Below are 19,148 nucleotides of genomic sequence, written 5' to 3' on the forward strand. Positions count from 1 at the left end.
CGCCCTTTCCTAAGGAAAGATACGGTAAGGGGTGGGAAGATGGGGAGAAAGCTCCAGTCCGAAGATCTCAGGCATCTCTAAGACACAGAATAACTATACTTTGTGGTCGAAGCTGCCAAGAAGCTAATCCACATTTACCCAGGGGGCTGAGGATTTACACATTTGCTTTTAATGCCTTGGCACTGCTGACAGACATGATTGGAGATGAAATGTCTTTTGAATCTAAGTAGAATATTTGTTGTCCCCTAAGCTCTCAGATGGAAACCCCGGTGGCCTAGTGGTTAAGTGCTACAGCTGCTAACCAAGAGGTCAGCAGTTCGAATCCGCCAGACACTCCTTGGAAACTCTAGGGGGCAGTTCTGCTCTGTCCTGTAGGGTTGCTATGAGACGGACTCAACTCGATGGCAGTGGGTTTGGTTCTTTTTTTGGTTAAGCTCTCAGATATAACGGGAGAAATAAGGTCATATTTAAAAATGAGGCCTTTAAAAAACGTGTGGGTCGTTAAACAACACAAACATACTCTCCTATTAATGGTTCTACATTTCTAATGAGAATTACAATGTCATTCCTGGCATTTTGCAAAGAATTGCTTTAAGATAGCTGATATTCTGGTTTTTAACACCTGGACACCTTGGCACAGTTGAGCTCCAGATGTTTACTAACATACGACTTCCTGACACGTTGCCCTTCTGAGCGGGAGTGTAACCTAAGCTGCTGACTTCCCTCCAGATACCGCCCTTCACATTGGGTGGCAGAAGGCCAGCATCAGCCTGGGAATTAGGGACGGGTCACACGTGTCAGAAACTGTGAGAACTCCCAGTCCACGCTGGGAGGCTACGATGGGAGATTGTGGACTCCTGGTGGAATGCAAGGGGTTGGGAGGTGGTGGCAAGGTGGGAGCTCCGAGTCTGTTATGTTTTCACTGAAAAAGAAGAAATAGTAACATGGCAACATGAATTCTTCCCCTGCTAATCATTTCTATCTTAACTAAAATCCCAAGTGAAAAGAGGGGAAAGGTACCCTACAAAGGGATTCTGTCACTCATCTGGGAGCAACAAGTGGGAGAGAGTGGAAGGAAGCATGAGGAGGTCCTCGTGTTATCAGGTATTAAAATCTATTCAAAGCACCAGTTATTAAAACAGTGTGGTACTGTGACAACGCTGGACGGATGAGTAGAACAGGATGAAAAGACAAAGAGGACTTTTTAGTAGATGAAAAGGTGGCTTTATAAGTCAGGACTGGGGGGTGAGGGATGACCCTGCGAATTATCTGGGACAGTTGATTAGCTCTTTGGAAAAATTCATTTCCACGTGGATTTAAGAGTTTGGGTGAAAACAGTAACGACAGCAACTGCACCTGTGTATCAAATCTTAGGCGGAGAGGAAGTCAGAAGCAGAAACAGAGGACAGAGCAGGACTTCACTTTGTAAAATGTCCAAAATCAGCAAAAATACGTTTGTAATTAGGGAAATCTACTTGCTGACAGGTCTCGGAAATCACTTAGAAAAAGGTGAATATCCAAATGAAATTATAGGCATGTGACGTGAACAGGCAAGTCACAAACCTGTAAAATTACTGGTAAACATTTGAGAAAATTTCCATGACGTTAGCAATTTAAATGCAGATTAAAACAAATGCCATTTTCCCATCAGATGAGTGAAGATTTGATCAGTGACACCCTGCACAGGTATAGATGTAACAGCAGTGCCGTCTGTGCGTTGCAGAAGCGGGGTTGGAGATAGGGGGACGGCAGCTTATTCCCATCTGGTGGGTGCCCTGGGCCAGAGCTGAGCTTCTGGTTCATCCCAGATAGACAGACAGACAGGAAGTCCAGGCTTCGTTCAAGAATATCCTGGTAGTACGCTCATATGCATGCGGCAGACTGGACACATGTTGATAGGAACGTGGTTAAATGACAGTACGACCCTTTGGTAGAAGACTTGTAACTGTAAAAGTTACATTTTTGGGGGAATATCATGATATTGCAAAGTGTTTTAAGAGATAAGTAAAAACAGTAGGACACAAAACGGTGTATACAAAAAACACACATGAATATGTCTGTGGGGGAGAAAAATGAGTAAATATATCCAAATGTGTGATGATTAAGGTTATGTGTCAACCAGGCTACACCATGATTCTTAGTGGCTTGGCAGATAATTATGTAGTCATCTTCCATTTTGTGATCTGATATAAGCAGCCAATCACTTGAAAGGGGAGTTTCCTGGGGAATGTGGCCTGCATCCAATATATATGAATATTCTGGCAAAGCTCTCATTTGAGCCTACATCCAGCTTATCATTCTCTGACCTTCAGTTTTTGGTATGTGAGCCAGCAGTCTGCCACCTGATCTGCAGATTTGGGGATTTGCCATCTCCTGCAGCCTGTGATTGTCAAGGATTTCATTTTACTTGGATCCACAGTCAACAGCCAGGGAAGCAGCAGTCAAGAAACCAAACAACACATTGCATTGGGTAAATCTGCTGCAAAGGACCTCTTTAAAGTGTTGAAAAGCAAAGATGTCACTTTGAAGACTAAGGTGCACCTGACCCAAGCCATGGTATTTTCACTTGTATCATACGCATGTGAAAGCTGGACAGTGAATAAGGAAGACCGAAGAAGAATTGATGCCTTTAAATTGTGGTGCTGGCGAAGAATACCGAATATACCATGGACTGCCAAAAGAACGAACAAATCTGTCTTGGAAGAAGTACAACCAGAATGCTCTTTAGAAGCAAGGATGGCGAGACTGCATCTTATATACTTTGGATGTGTTGTCAGGAGGGATCAGTCCCTGGAAAAGGACATTGTGCTTGGCAAAGTACAGGGTCAGCGGAAAAGAAGAAGACCCTCAGTGAGGTGGATTGACACAGTGGCTGCAACAATGAGCTGAAGCATAACAGCAATTGTAAGGATGGCACAGGACCAGGCAGTGTTTTGTTTTGTTGTGCATAGGGTCACTATGAGTCGGAACTGACTCGATGGCATCTAACAACAGCAGCAGCCTGTGAGCCAGCAGCCTGCTGTCTGACCTGCAGATTTGGGGTTCATCAGTCCGTACAACCAGGTGAGTCAGAAGAGGCCTCCAGCCTGACACCTGACCCATGGATTTGGGACTTGCCACCCTCTTAACTGCATGAGCCGTTCCCTTGAAATAAATCTCTCTATAACTGTTTGTATACATATGCTTCACTGGTTTGCTCCTCAAGAGAACCTAGCCTAAGACATTTGGTACCAGGAGTGGGGTTTTCAGTGATGCAGTGGCCCCAGGTAGCATCTCCACCTTTGGATACTCCCCCAAACCCTTATAGTCTGTGTCTGGGCCACCCCCAACCTGAGAGGGAACAGGGAGAGGGCATGGTTTGGCCTGGATCCTTTTAAATGTCAGGAAAACTGTTAAAAGGTCATCTTCAGGTGGAAGCACTGAGGTCTGCTTCTCAAGAACCATGTTTTCTGAGGCTTGCACTAAATTTCAGCTATCATGAGTGTTAAGCACTTAGAAGGCAAGGACCCTGCTCAGTTTCGTATAATGTGTAAGACACAACAGTACTTGCACACTGCCTTTAATAAAGTGCTTCTGTGAGGCCAAGAAACTTTGCTGCATTGGTTGCTGTCGAGTCAGCTCCAACTCATGGTGACCCTGTGTACAACACAACAGAACATTGCCTGGTTCTGCACCCTCTTCATGATCATTGGTGTGCTTGATTCCATTGTTCTGGCCACTGTGTATTTTGAGTGCCTTCCAGCCTACGAGGTCATCTTCCAGCACTATATCAGACAGTGTTGTGTTTTAATCCACAAGGTTTTCATTGATTGATTTTCAGATGTAGATAGCCAAGCCTTTCTTCCTAATCTCTTAGTCTGGAAACTCTGCCGAATCCTGTCCTCCATGGGCACTATCTTAGGCTGGGTTCTCTAGAGAAGCAAAACCAGTGAAGCATTGTCTTAGTTTCTAGTGCTGCTATAACAGAAATACCACAAGTGGATGGCTTTAGCAAACAAATTTATTGTCTCATAGTCTAGGAGGCTAGAAGTCCAAATTCTGGGCCCCAGCACCAGGGAAAGCCTTTCTGTCTTTCTTGGTCCTAAGGGCAGGTTCTTGTCATCAGTCTTCCCCCGGTCTAGGAGCTTCTCAGTGTCAGGACCCCAGGTCCAAAGGACATGCTCCGCTCCCAGCTCTGCTTTCTTGGTAGTATGAGGTGCCATCTGTCTGCTTCCCTCTCCTTTTATCTCTGTGAGATAGAAGGTCATGCAGGCTATACCCCAGGGAAACTCCCCTTAGATCAGGGATGTGACCTGACCTGAGTGAGCGTGTTGCACCCCACCCTAATGCTCTTTAACCTAACCTAATCTTGCCTCATTAAGCACAGGCAGAGATTTGGATTTACAACCCAGGAAAATCACTTCAGATCACAGGATGGTGAACAACCTCACAGTACTGGGAATCATGACCTAGCCAAGTTGATACACATTCTGGGGGCACACAATTTAATCCATAACAAGTGTATATACATAAATATACATGAAGAGATTTATTTCAAGGAAATGTCTCACGCAGTTGTGGAGGCTGGCAAGTCTGAAATCCGTGGGTCAGGTGTCAGGCTGGAGACTTCTCACTCATGTGGTTGCAGGGGCCAGTGAACCCAAAATTGGCAGGTCAGATGGCAGACGGCTGGCTCACATCTCAGGAACCGGAGGTCAGATGATGACAAGTCAGATGTACGATCAAGAGAGAGCTTTGCCAGAACATCCATATATATTGGGTACAGGCCACACCCCCAAGGAAATTTTCTTTCAGTTAATTGGCTGCTCACATCAGATCACAAAATGAAGGATGATTCCATAATATCTGTCAAATAACTGAGAATCATGGCCTAGCCAAGCTGACATATAACCTTAACCATCACAAAATGCTAAGGATTATGCAAGATTAGGGAAAATGCAGGATTTTGGAGGATTTAATTTTTTTTATACTTTCTTTTCTAAATTTCCTACTTTTATCATTAGAAAAATTATCATTCAGAAACATGGATATATAATGAAATCTCTATTAGAATGTTTACTGTCATTTGCTATTTCAAAAGTTACTGGTGTGCCTAGTTTTTGAGAAGTGTCTCTGTCACTCGTATGGTCGGGAGTGAAGTGGGAGTGCAGACAGGCAGTGGCATGGGAGGCTACAGGGATCCAGGGTCTGTGTGTAGTTTGCAGAGCAGCAGCACAAGTGTTTCTCATGAGGTCTTAGCTCAGGTGGGCGACTTCAGGCCTACTGATTCGTTACGTTTGTTCAGGAGTGACCTAGGACAAATCCGCTGCCGTCGAGTCGAATCCAACTCATTGTGACCCTGTAGGACAGAGTAGAACTGCCCTATGGAGTTTCCAAGGAGCTCCTGGTAGATTGAAACTTCTGACCTTTTGGTTAGCAGCCATAGCTCTTAACCACTGTGCCACCAGGGCTTCTGACCTAGGACAGAGCTATCCTTTTTATTTGCTGTGTAGTGGAAGATCCATGGAAACCTGGTGGCGTAGTGGTTAAATGCAACGGCTGCTAACCAAAAAGTCAGCAGTTCAAATCCACCAGGTGCTCCTTGGAAACTCTCTGGGGAGTTCCAGTGTCCTGTAGGGTTGCCGTGAGTCGGAATCGAGTCTACAGCGCACGGTTTTAGAAGATCCCCCAAAAGGTAATTTGAGATAAAGTAGATTCTAAAATTAAAGTGCGCTGCCTTGCCCCTATCTTCTGGGTTATACGTGTGAACGTCGGCGTCCGTGTGTTCAGATCCCTGTAAATAAGGCACAGAAGAGAAGTAGCTTGGCTCCAGAAGGCTCATGGTGCCCCTCTGGGGCCTGCCGGGGTGGCAGGAGAGGAGGGAGGGAGCCACCTCCTGGCCGGCCTTGGCTATGGCATGCTCTGACAGTGGTTTAGAATTCCTGCTAGCACTGGAGCCCTAGTGGCCTAGTGATTAGGAGCTATGGCTGCTAACCAAAAGGGTAACTGTTCAGATCCACCAGGCGCACTCCTCAGAAACTCTGTGGGGCAGTTCTACGCTAAATCGACTCGACGGCAACGGGTTTAGTTGTTTTTTTGCTAACACGGGAAGGGAGAGAAACTTACTGTTGTTAAGCGCATGTGTTCCAAGCCGGAAATGTTTGTCATGACTTTGACAATGGCTTTGATCTTTTCCCCAGATCTTTAGCAATTAAGGAATTTTTTTCAAAGCCCAAGTATAATCACATTTTGAAACCAGAAGACTGCCTCTCTGAACCGTGCACTATATTACAGTTGGACATGAGAACTGTGCAGATCTCTGATCTAGAGGTGAGAAGATGAATTGTTCACTAAATCAGGTAGTCAATACCTGTAAAGCCCTAGAACAAACGGTGCCTGGCACATTGTAAGCCCTCAGTAAATATTGGGGGGTGTGTGTGTGTGAGAGAAACTTACACAAGTAGCAGATATGTGAACTTTTTATTATTGATTTTTCCCACAGTCTTTTTTGTGTTCTATTTTGATATATTTTACATCATTTTTCTTCAAATTTTTTTAGCATCTTTAGTTATTTTTAGATCGCGTGTTTAGTATTTTTAAAAAATCTTCAGTTTCTTCATGGAATTTGAGATAGAACATATTTTCAAAAGTCTTTTTAGCTACTAAATTCTTAATCAAAGTTATTTCCTTAAATTACTCTCGTCTGCCACGAGATGGCACCCGTGTGAATTCCTTGGCGGTGGCAGAAGGGAGGGAGAGCCCCGCTGCTTGCTCCTGACAGCTCCCTCAGCCCCTGAACTGGATGTGCGTGTGAGAGGTTACCATTTGAAAGTAGCCGGTTCACACACAAAAAACGGTGCCAGCCCTCCCTTGCAAACCATACGGCAAAACAGTGCGTGAACTGAATTCTCTAGGTTTTGGTAGTGTGGAAACTTGGGTCAGAAGCCTGTTTTTCTGTTTAGTGCAAAGTATTCCACACGTATTTGGAGGCAGAAATTCAGGCAGAACGAGGCTCAAGTTGCTTGAAACCTGTTTTCCTTATGTAGTGCTGCTATACTAGAAATACCACAGACGGGTGGCTTTAACAAACAGAAATGTACTTCCTCACAGTTTTGGAGGCTAGGTGTCCGAATTCAGGGTGCTGGCTCTAGGGGAAGGCTTTCTCTCTCTGTGGGCTCTGGAAGAAGGTCCTCGTCTCTTCAGTGTCTGCTTCCGGGTTCTTTGGAGATGCCCATGTGTCTTGGCTTCTGTTTTAGCCCGTCTCCTCTGCTTGCTTGTTGTAATCTCTTTTATATCTCAAAAGAGATTGACTCAAGACACACCTTATGCTAATCCATCCTCATTAGCATAACAAAGACAATAGGTTCCCAAATGGGATTACGTGCTGTAAGGCATAGAGGGTAGGGCTTACAGCACGTAATTTTGGGGTATACAGTTCTATCCATAACAAAACGCTTTCTGATTATCTGCAGCATTTGAGTTTATAATGTAAGTTTGACTCTTTACTTTTTCCTTAGGAGAGAATTTTACATGGTTTTTGATGTGTTCAGCTAAGCTAGCATGTTAGAGTTACATTTCATAATTACTGAATTAGACAGTACAGCTGTTCAGTTCATGCACCATGTTGTGAGCTTTGTAAAATGTTCAGTAAGCAAAAGAACGCACTCGGTGATGATAGTTGCTAGTTCTCACTCACAGAGCCACAGGAAGCATCTTCCTCAGGGAACCCTGTTACTCGGTGGGCATTTCACAGCTTGTGGAATGGGTGTTTATTTTCTTATTTGTTTATTTGAAAACAGACCATGAAAGGCGAACTACACTTTGATATTAAAAAAGCTGGTACTCTGCATGGATTTACAGCCTGGTTCAGCGTCAGGTTCCAGAATCTGGAAGAAGACAAACCACAGCTGGTTCTGAGCACTGGCCCGTTCCACCCGTAAGTGCCGCCATGTTGGACTGCCATGACCTGGTTGTGCAAACACAGCCTGGCCCTGGGTGTGTGTGAAACGACACGTTTGCCCTCCAACTGTCAACGTGCCATTAACGATACAGTCATGATTTAGTAAAGATTAAAAGTTGATCTCAGAAACTCTGTAGCCCAGGGTAACCCGTGTGCCTGAGGATTTCTGGGTGGCAGCGGGTCATTGGGGCCGACGTAGGGAGGCGGGGTCAGGTCGCAAAGGCTCTGCATCCACTGATCTCTGCACCCCCATCTCTCTGTGTGGACAGAGGGTTCCAGGGTCTCCCTTTCTGCTGCCCCTGCATTGGGCTCCCCACGATGCACAGACTTGGTGGCTGTGGGAAGAGAAGTTACCTAGAATCTGCACTCTGCTGCCCTACAGCTTTTTGATGATCTAACACAAAAATACAGTCAATAGAATTTTGGAGGTTTGTAGTCAGGCTTTTTTGGAAGGCAGATGTCTTTTGGGACAAACTTTGTCTCCAGGCCATTTTTTAGCTTTACAGAGACTGAGTTTGCTTGAGTGCATGCTGGAAATCTAGCAGTGGCTGGGCCGAGTGTGCTGAGAGCTGAGATGGGCACACCCCCGCCCCTGGGCCGAGTGTGCTGAGAGCTGAGATGGGCACACACACACCCCCACCTGGGCCGAGTGTGCTGAGAGCTGAGATGGGCACACACGCCCCCCCCACCTGGGCAAGTGTGCTGAGAGCTGAGATAAGCACACACGCCCCCCTCCCCACCCCCTCAGTGGTCTTTCATTCCCCCTCCATAAATGCCCTGAGGGTGGTTCCCTCCGTGTGGTGGTCAGGTCACAGCAGCCAAGGCACCAGAGAGGGCACCTCATGGGTTTGACACAGTCATGGGATTCAGATGGGGAGACCTCAGCCGTCACTTTGTAAACGGAGTGCTGCCCGGGGGAGCTGTTTGCCCAGAGCTGCCCTGCAGCCGATAGAGGGGTTGCCTTCCTGAGCGCCCCCTGCAGATCAGGCTGTCCCCACTGGGCGGGCGGGAGCACTGGAAACAGATCTAGGTGCAGAGCAGATGCTAGGTGGTGGTGCACTTAGGCCCTTACCCTCACAGTTGTCTCCCCTGGGGCTGTCCACATGCCGGTGGAACCTGACCCCGGGACACACACTAAGTGAGGGCGGGGAAGAAACTGAAGGTGGCGGAGGGGAGTGGCTGGAGAGTTGGGAAGAAAGTCAAGAGAAAAGGATGTTCCAGGGCTGATTGAGAATGCACAGAGGAAGGGCAGGGCCTGGAGCTGCTTGTGGGCCATGACCTGGATCCTTCCTGCCCTCATGGGTGAAGGAGAGCAGGCGGATGGCAGAGGGTGGGCCCATCGGGCTGCCAGAGCCTCTTTGTGGCCCCATAGAGGCCAGAAGTTGGCAAGAGGAGGGAACGACGTGTGTTTTAACTTAGAACACATCAGCACACACCCAGTTCTCAAGGTGTGTCTGCCGGCTGGAGGCCCTGCCGCCTTCCTTGCAGGAAGCCCCAGGGGGGTCTACGAGTACTCATTTGGGTTTCTTTAAGTCAATGTTTGCCAGCCTTTTCTCGTTATGAGCCCAAGTCCCAGGATGGTGCAAAGGGTGAATGTGCTCAGCTGCTAACCTAAAGGTTGGAGGTTCAAGTTCACCCAGAGGCACCTCAGAAGAAAGGCCTGGCAATCTACTTCCAAAAAATCAGCCACTGAAAGCCCTGTGGAGCACCGTTCTGCTCTGACACACGTGGGGTCCGCGTGAGCCAGACAGCTCCACGGTGACTGGTTCGATTTGAGGAGCCTTTTTAGATTTTTTTTTTCCTGATTGCCTCTGCATGGAAGTCTAACACCAGAGATATACTGGACATGTCCAGCAGGCACATCTGTGCTTCCTACATAAATAGAGCAAGACTTTCCCCCCAGGAGCCAGCTTCTGCCCCCAGGGATGCTGGTGCTCCCACTAAGAATACCGGTTTTAAAGGCGAAGTGAGAACTTGACCTTCGCAGTGTAACCTGGGCACAGAATCCTAGATTTTTACTCTTTTCCCCGAAAGTTTATGGTTGTCTTGCATCCCTTCCTGTTACCTTTCAGAGAAGTAACCTGTTGCTTTGCACGGTAGCTTCAGTTTGTGTCACATTTTTGCTGGGATACCTAGAACCACAGGCACTAGCGGCTTAGAGAGCACCGAGGATTTAGGGGAGGCCCTGCTCTGCCAGGAGAGAGAGGATGTGGCCAGTGGGCTGACCCTGCCAGGGCCCGGGGATCAGGCCTCATTCAGGGGACCGTGAGTGCTAGCCCTGTGCCCCCGAGCCCTCCAGGCGGAGCCATCCTCAGGCTTCCAGAGAAAATATCCATTCTTGGTTTTGTTTCTGGAGTCATAGTTGTGAATTGATCTCAGCATGTCACATAAACACCTTTTAATTCATAGAGCAAGGAGTTTGTTTGCCTGTAAATGGAGCTCCAAGGTCCTAGGCTCCCAGAGAGGCTGGTGTGGGGAATGAGGGAAGGAGACTACAGCCTTGCAGGCTGTCCACGGGCGTTAGTGGTAAGGTCATAGCAGGGCGGGGTAGAAGCAGGTCCAGGCCGCTTTGGGTGTGACTTTGCAAACCTGCCTTGTAGCACAACGCACTGGAAGCAGACCTTGTTCATGATGGACGACCCTGTCTCGGTCCACATAGGAGATGTGGTCACAGGCTCAGTGGTGCTGCAGAGAAACCCCGTGTGGAGAAGGCACATGTCAGTCGCCCTGAGCTGGTCAGTCACTTCCGGACAAGACCCCACATCTCAAAGAGTAAGAAACGCTGACCTCCCGTGTTTCGTTTCAGCGTTGTGTTTTGAGGATGCTGGTCCTTAGGAGGCAGGTCTGAGTGTGGCCACGGCTGGGTGATGGCCGGCTGTGCATGCTCCTGGGGGCATCCTGGCCCATACCTCCTTTTTCTCATTTTCTTTCATCTTCACACCAGCAGGTAGGTGCTACTATTTGTCCCATTTCCCGTTTTACGGAGTAGGAAGCGAGGGTTCAAGAAGGTAAGTGATTCCCTCAAGTGACACAGCCAGTGAGCGGGACAGAGACCCCAACCAGACCACACAGTCCACTCCTTCCCACAGCATCCAGAACGCCCATGGTGGAGTGGGGAGGAAGGAACAAAATGTTGCTTTCCCTTTATGTGAGTCACCAGGCTTTCCAGGCGTGGTTAGCCTGGACGTGCAGTGTGGAGTCTTATTTTCTGACTCTGTCAGAGCTTGAGTAGCCTATGTTTTCATATGTGAAAACGTGTGGGGAGTGGCCTCAGGGCTGGTGGGACTAGTTCACTGGGATCACATCAGAGGTCGGCAAGGAGCCTTTTCCGTCTCAGGAAGGCTCGTGACCACTGGGATGCTCGTCTTTGTACTCGGGATTATGCAGGGAAGAAAAGAAAAGTAATTAAATGGTTTCCTTTATTTATTTTGATTCCTTTTTTTGTGTTTGCCCTGTGATTATTTTATGTTAAAAGTTTAAATGTTTGTCATTTTTTAAAAATCCAGGACTTAAACATCATTCTCTTGTACAACAGGAACTTGTTATTAGGAAATACTGCATGCTAATCAAACTGAAACAATTTATTATTCAATTGATTTGTTTGTTTTCTTTCATTTTCCCTTTAGGTCGGAGAAAAAACCTTTCCCATCTGGAGATGACACTTGAGGCTGTGCAGGGGAGGCAGCATGCACGTTGGGAGGGGACAGGCACAGTGAAGGAAGACTTCCTGGAGGCTGGTGCGTCACCCTCTGAAAGTCCTCCAGCTTTCGCTCTGCACTGACTGTACTCCCCACTTGGCAAATGGTGACACACCATCATATGCAGGCTCAGAGACCTCACCAGGGTCCTTCACAGAAAACCGTGCTCGGGGCCAACCAGGAGCTGCCCTCACCGCTGTCACTGCCCCAGTGTTCTGTTAGAAGTAGGCCGTGTTTCCGGGTATTTATCCAGTGTTCCCCGTGGGGCCCGCTCCTGGGCAATTCAGTGGTACAGTGTTCCTAAGCTAGGTCCAGTTCTAACCTAAACTCCCAGGACACATCCCATCAACCGCCGTTCACTCCTGTCAAAGTAACTGTTCATGCGTTGTGTGTTTAATGGTGTCCTTGATGCCGGTTCATCTGCTCAGCACGTGGAAGGCAGGCTCGCCCGGAGCTGTGCTGCTGGTGCGTGGGGGATGCTGAGCGGCTCGCGGCATGAGAGCTGGTGCCGGCGAGTGCATGCTAGACTCTGCATGGGATAGTACAGTCATGTAGAAGTCTTCCAGACAAATCATGTGTTGGTGTACAGTAGGCACTCAATAAATATTTTTTAATAAGTGAACATGGGTATGTATCCTATTTCTGTTCACATGTGTTGCGTTTTACAACCACGGGATCATGCTACACACAGTGTTTTGTAACCTTTTCTTGTCTGATCTTATGAGGAAACTTGTCAGTAGGCATATGTCGACTTTTTTGGTGTTTCTGTATTTTGATTTCTAGTAAACTTTTTATTGAAATAAAATGTATTACCAAAAATTGTACAGATTATGAGTGTATAGATAGATGAAACTTCATAAAGTGGACACACATGTAACCAGCACCTAGGCCAAGGAATGTCAACATTCTAGAAGCCCCCAAGTGCCCCCTTCTGTTCAGAACCCACTTCCAAGGGTAGTGTCCTGACTTCTAACACCACAGATTACTTTTGTCTGGTTTTGAACATTAGATGAATAAAGTTGTACGTTGAATGTTCTTTTGTCTGCCTTCTTTAGTTTAGCATCATGCTTGTGAGATTCAATGAGTTTGTATACCTCCTCGTTGTGTAGTGTTGTACTGTGTGGAGGGACCACAATCTATCTCATCGCTCTGTTGACAGATACTTGGGTTGTTTCCAGTGTTTAGCTGTTACGAATACTGCTAAAGTGAACATTTCTGTACATGTCCTTTGCTTCATGAGAGTTGAAATGCCCCACATCCTCGCCAACCCCTAGTATTGTCTGTTTTTGGTTTTGCCAGCTCTGGTGGGTGTGTGAATGTGATAATGCATTTCCTTGATGCCTGATGCACTCTCATATGTTCGCTGGTCATTTGGGTGTGTTTGAAGTGCTTGTTTAAGTCTTTTGCCCATTGTTCTATAAGGGTGTTCCTTACCAGATATATATTTTACAAGTGTCTTCTCCCACTCTGTGGTTTTATTTTTTCATACCCTTAATAGTCTTTTGATAAACAGAAGTTCTTAATTTTTATGTAGCCCAATTTGACTCTTTTTTCTTTTATGCTTTTTCTGTGCTTATTATTGATGAAACAAGCTTTGAAAGAAAATATAGGAGAATATCTTTATGATCCTAGGTTAGGCAAAGATTTCTTAAACAGCACAGAAAAAGCAGGAACCATAAAGGAAAAAAAAAAGTTGTCAAGGATTTCATTTTACTTGGATCCACGATCAACGCCCATGGAACCAACAGTCAGGAAATCAAATGACATATTGCGTTGGTAAAATCTGCAGCAAAGGACCTCTTTAAAGTGTTAAAAAGCAAAGGTGTCACTTTGAGGACTAAGGTACTCCTCACGGTATTTTCAGTTGCCTCATATGCATGCAAAAGCTGGACAATGAATAAGGAAGACTGAAGAAGAGTTGATGCCACATTTGAATTACAGTGTTGGCGAAGAATACTGAATATATCATGGACTGCCAAAAGAATGAACAAATCCGCCTTGGAAGAAGTACAACCAGAATTCTCCTTAGAAGTGAGGATGGCGAGACTTCGTCTCACGTACTTTGGACATGTTATCAGGAGGGGCCAGTCCCTGGAGAAGGACGTCACGCTTGGTAGAGGGTCAGCAAAAAAGAGCAAGACCCTCAGCGAGATGGATTGACACAGTGGTTGCATGGTGGGCTCAAACAGAGCAACGATTGTGAGCTTGGTGCAGGACCGGGCAGCATTTCGTTCTGTTATACATAGAGCTGATATGAGGTGGAACCAACTTGATGGCACCTGACAACAGCAAGAGCATCGTTGTACCTTTTACATGTACAGCAGCAATCCATCTGGAATTGATTTTTGTCATGACGTAAGGTGTAGGGCTCAAGATTCATTTCCCGCATATGAGGTAGAAGCTTAAAAAAAAAAAAAAAAGAAGCTTAGAGCATTGATTTATAGCTTTGCTCTGCTAGTATGTGCATTAAAAGCTGTAAAATTTGAAACTGTGTTTGCTAAAAAAACAGATTTTGGCTTATCTTCATTATTATGTAGTTTCAAATGTTTTCTAGAGCGAACAAGTCTGTCTTGGAAGAAGTGCAACCAGAGTGTTCCTTGGAAGCAAGGATGGCGAGACTTGACCTCACATACTGTCCACATGTTATCAGAAGGGACCAGTCCCTGGAGAACAGCGTTATGCTTGTAAGATAGAGGGTCAGTGAAAAAGAGGGAGGTCCTCGACCAGATGGGTTGACAGTGGCTGCAATGATGGGCTCAAACACAGCAACTGTCGTGAGGATGGCGCAGGACGGGGCAGTGTTTCGTTCTGGTGTACATAGGGTCACAGTGAGTCGGAACTGACTAGACGGCACTTCACAACAAACACTTTCTAATTTCTGCTGTGATTTGTGGTACCATACTGTCTTTAAAAGTACATAGTTGAATTTCACAAAGTTGGGATGTTCTAGTTGTTCTGTTATTTGCTTTCTAGCTTAGTTCCTTTGTGGTCAGAGAATAAACTCTCGAGTGATTTCAATCCTTTAGAATTTGTTGAAGCTTCTTTTATGACTCAACATACATTAATTGTATTCATGTGCACTTGAAAAGAATATGTACTCTGTTGCGCGCAGGACTCTAAATATGTCATTTAGATCAAGTTAGTTAATTATGTTGTTCAGATAATTGGATATTTACTGATATTTTTGTCTGCTTATACTATTGGATGGAGCCCTGGTGGCACAGTGGTTAAGAGCTATGGCTGATAACCAGTTCAGATCCACCAGGTGCTTCTTGGAAACCCTATGGGGCAGTTCTGCTCTGTCCTATAGGGTCGCTGTGAGTTAGAATTGACTCGACGGCAATTGGATACTGAAAGGAAAGGTTTGAAGTCTCATAGACATCAAACCCTCCCTCTATGATTGTGGATTTGTCTCTCTTTTTCATTTGTTTTTAATGTTTGCCCTATCTATCTAATTTAAATAAATAAAATTTATTAAAATTTTAATTAAATTTATTAAAATGTAAATATTTAATTAATATTTAAATATTTATTTAATTAATATTTAACTATTTTAAAAATTTATTAAAAATTTAAATAAAAAATATTATTTTTTATTTTTCTCTAATTTAGAATTATTTAGAGTTGATCCATCTTCCTGGTAGATTGGCCCCTTAAAGTAACCCTTTGTATGTTTAGTAGTGCTCATGGCTTAAATTCTATTTTTTTTATTCCATTTCCCCTCTTTCAGTGTATTAGTTATATAAAAAAAAAAAACTAGTATTATTCCTTTAGCATGTACCTTTGGCAGTCTTTCTCTCCCAGGACTTCATGAGAAAATCAGGCCATGTGCCTTCAGGTTTCCGTTGTGTGAAATGAATTATTTTCTCATTTATGAATCTTTGTTTCCTAGTGCTGCTATAACCAAATACCGCAGGTGGGCGGGTTTAACAAACAGATTTATTTTCTCACAGTTTAGGAAGCTAGGAGTCAGAATTCAGGGTGCCAGCTCTAGGGGAAAGCTCTCTCTCTGTGTTCTGGGGGAAAATCCTTGTCTTAGCTTCTCTGGTGGTGGTCTCAGCATTTTTTGGAAATACCCACATGGCACCTACCTTTTCCCCATTTTGCTTACTTGCTTCTGTGCCTAATCTGCTCTTTTTATATCTCAAAAGTGATTAGGTTTAAGACACACCCTACACTGACATGACCTAATTAACATAACAAAGAAAACCCTATTCCCCAGTGGGATTACATCCACAGGTATGTTGTTAAGGTGCCATCAAGTTGATTCTGACTCGTAAAAAAAAAAAAGGGATCCTGTATATACAGGACAGAGTAGAACTGTCACATAGGGTTTCCAAGGAGCGGCTTGCGGTTTCGAACTGCTGACCTTTTGGTTAGCAGGTAAGCCTTAACCACTTCGCCACCAGGGCTCCACCACAGGTATAGAGGTTAGGATTTACAACAGTATTTTGGGGGGGACATAATTCAATCCGTAACAGTCAGACTTGGGAGAATTGAGAAAATCGTCTCTCAAATTATTTTTTGTGTCTTGCAGTTCAGATGAAGTATCCTGATGGAGATACAACATGCATCTTTGACTCACTGCATTCTAATATATTTTTTTTTTTTTTTTTTTTTACTTTTAGTACTTACCCATAAGTGCTAGGACCTTAGAATACATTGCATCCATTTAGACCCCTCTCACCTTTTACATGACTATTTTTATGCATTTTAAGTATACATATGTTTAACACCCCACAATACATTATTATTTTATACAGTTAATGTTTATTTATACTTATACACATATGTACCCTTTCCATTGTTCTCTAGTCCTTCCTTTATTTCCATGTTTCTGTCTGAAATCATTTCCTTCTGCCTGAGAAACTTCCTTTAATACATGTTCTAGTTTAAGTCTTCTTACTACAAATTCCTCTGATTTTGTTTGCTTGTTGTACCTTCACTTTGAAAGACATTTTTGTTGATTATGAAAGTCTAGGTTGGCAGCTGTATTTTCCCCTGTACTTTAAAGTTACTGTTCCATCATCTTCTGGACTCCATTGTTTCTGTTATGAAGCTCCCTGTCAGTCTTACTGTTGGTCCTCTGGGGATATGATGTCTTTTTTCCTCTATTTTTAATATTTGTTCTTTTTCTTTGGTTTTCAGCTGTTTTACTATATTGTTTCTGTCTACTATATTGTCTATGTATAGTTTTTTTTTTTAAATATCCCAGAGTTCACAGAGCTTCTTGAATCTGTGAGTTGACATCTTGCATCAGTCTTGGGAAATTCTTGGGTCATTGTTGCTTTACATATTGTTTCCACTCTGTTTTCTCTCTTCTCTGTTAGCTTCCAATTGCACATTTGTTAGAAAACTTCTCATTGTGCCCCACGTGATTCTTACAGTCTTTATCTTCCATTCTTTATCTCTGTGCTTCAATTTGGTATTTTCTACTGACTTGTCTGCCACTTCATTTATCTTGCTTATATTCTGCTGTTTCTAAACCTGAGCCTCCTGGGGCATTTTCCTGGTGACTGCCATGGGAGAAGCACACACACTCAGGATAAAGAGCTTCTGCCTTCTTTTCAACAACTGGGAGACACCAGCAGGTGGTCCAGATGAGCTGTCAGCCTAGAAGGGCAGCTGGAAGAGCGCCAGGCCTGAGCTGAGAGAATAGAACTTTGCTCAGAGCAGTGAATGGGAGGGGAAGCTTCAAGAAATTGTCTGAACTGACTTAGACAGTTGCTCGGTGTTGTAGGGTATCTGTGGTCTTGGGCACTGAGGAAGCTATTGGAGGAACTGTGTGTCATTGTCCTAGAATGTAAGGAGTGAAGGATCTTCACCAAAACCACAGTACAAGTTTTTGTGTGGACATATGTTTTGCTTTCTTTTGATTATATTCCTAGGAGTGGAATTTGTGGGTCATATTGACTCAACGGCAGTGGGTTTGGTTTTTTGGTTTTATGGTAATTATGTGTTTAATATTTTGAGGAACTGCCAAACTATTTTCCATATGATTGCACCGTTTTACATTCCCACAGCAATGTATGAGGTTCCAATTTCTCTACATCCTTGCCAACATTTGTTATTGTCACTTTCTCTTTTTAATTATAGCCATTCCAACCCATAACCCAGAAACCCTGATGGTGTAGTAGTTAAGTGCTACGGCTGCTAACCAAAAGGTCAGCAGTTTGAATCTGCCAGACACTCCTTGGAAACTCTTTGGGGCAGTTCCATTCTGTCCTATAGGGTCTATATGGTCGCTATGAGTCGGAATCAACTCGATGGCACTGGGTTTAGTTTGGTTTGGTTTTAACCCGTAACCCAACCCATTGCTGTCAAGTCGATGCTGACTGATAGCGATCATATGGGCCAGAGTAGAACTGCCCCATAGGGTTTCCAAGGCACTAAATCTTTACATAAGCAGACTGCCACATCTCATGTGGAGCAGCTGGTGGGTTTGAACTGCTGACCTCTCAGTTAGCCAAGGGCTTTAACCACTGCACCACCAGGGATTCTTATAGCCATCTTAAACCAACCAAAGCAAACCATTGCTGTTGAGTTGATTCCGACTCATAGTGACTGTATAGGACAGAGTAAAATGGCCTCATAGGGTTTCCAGGGAGCGACTGGTGAATTTGAACTGCCGACCGTTTGGTTAGTAGCTGTAGCTCTTAACCACTATGCCACCAGGGTTTCCGTAGCCATCCAAGTGGGTATAAATTGGTATCTCGTGGTTTTGACATGCATTTTCCTGATGGCTAATGATACTGGGAATCTTTTCATGAGCTTATTGGCCATTTGTGTATCTTCTTTGGGGAAATGTCATTCAAATCCTTTGCCTGTTTATTTATTGAGTTTTAAGAGCTCTTTATATGTTCTGAATAGAAGTCTCTTATCCGATACGTGATTTGTAAATATTTTTTTCCATTCTCTGGGTGGTTTTTCGGAAACCCTGGTGGCATAGCAGTTAAGTGCTACGGCTGCTAACCAAAGGGACGGCAGTTCGAATCCGCCAGGCACTCCTTGGAAACTCTATGGGGCAGTTCTACTCTGTCCTATAGGGTCGCTATGAGTCGGAGTTGACTCGACAGCACTGGGTTTGGTTTGGTTTTTGATTGGGTTGTTTTTCACTTTTTTTTCAAATTTTTATTTTATTTTTTAAGTAAAGTTTACAAATCAAGTCAGCCTTTCACACAGAAACTTATATACACCTTGCTACATACTCCCAATTGCTCTCCCCCTAATGAGACAGGCCGCTCCCTCCCTCCACTCTCTTTGTGTCTGTTTTGCCAGCTTCTAACCCCGTCTACCCTCTCATCTCCCCTCCAGGCAGGAGATGCCAACATAGTCTCAATTGTCCACCTGATCAAAGAAACACACTCCTCACCAGCATCCCTCTCCAACCCATTGTCCAGTCCAATCTCTGTCTGAAGAATTGGCTCTGGGAATGGTTCCTGTCCTGGGCCAACAGAAGGTCTTGGGGGCCGTGACCACCGGGGTCCTTCTAGTCTCAGACCATTAAGTCT

The 19,148-nt window shown here is 44.8% G+C and overlaps 1 protein-coding gene across 5 annotated transcripts in view; it reads left to right on the top strand.

Annotated features, from left to right (window-relative positions):
* PRMT2 (protein arginine methyltransferase 2) overlaps positions 1-11,684 on the top strand; it is a 51,276-nt gene extending 39,592 nt beyond the window's left edge. For all 5 annotated transcript variants that reach the window (XM_049875089.1, XM_049875090.1, XM_049875088.1 and 2 more), the window contains 4 exons: positions 6,180-6,309; positions 7,779-7,915; positions 10,540-10,711; positions 11,566-11,684. In XM_049875089.1, coding sequence (XP_049731046.1) covers positions 6,180-6,309; positions 7,779-7,915; positions 10,540-10,711; positions 11,566-11,598 — 472 coding nt within the window. In that variant the 3' untranslated portion in view covers positions 11,599-11,684. The remainder of the gene's footprint in view (positions 1-6,179; positions 6,310-7,778; positions 7,916-10,539; positions 10,712-11,565) is intronic.
* Positions 11,685-19,148: the final 7,464 nt, after the last annotated feature.

This window comes from Elephas maximus, chromosome 2 (genome assembly GCF_024166365.1).
Source record: "Elephas maximus indicus isolate mEleMax1 chromosome 2, mEleMax1 primary haplotype, whole genome shotgun sequence".
Classification (NCBI taxonomy): domain Eukaryota; kingdom Metazoa; phylum Chordata; class Mammalia; order Proboscidea; family Elephantidae; genus Elephas; species Elephas maximus.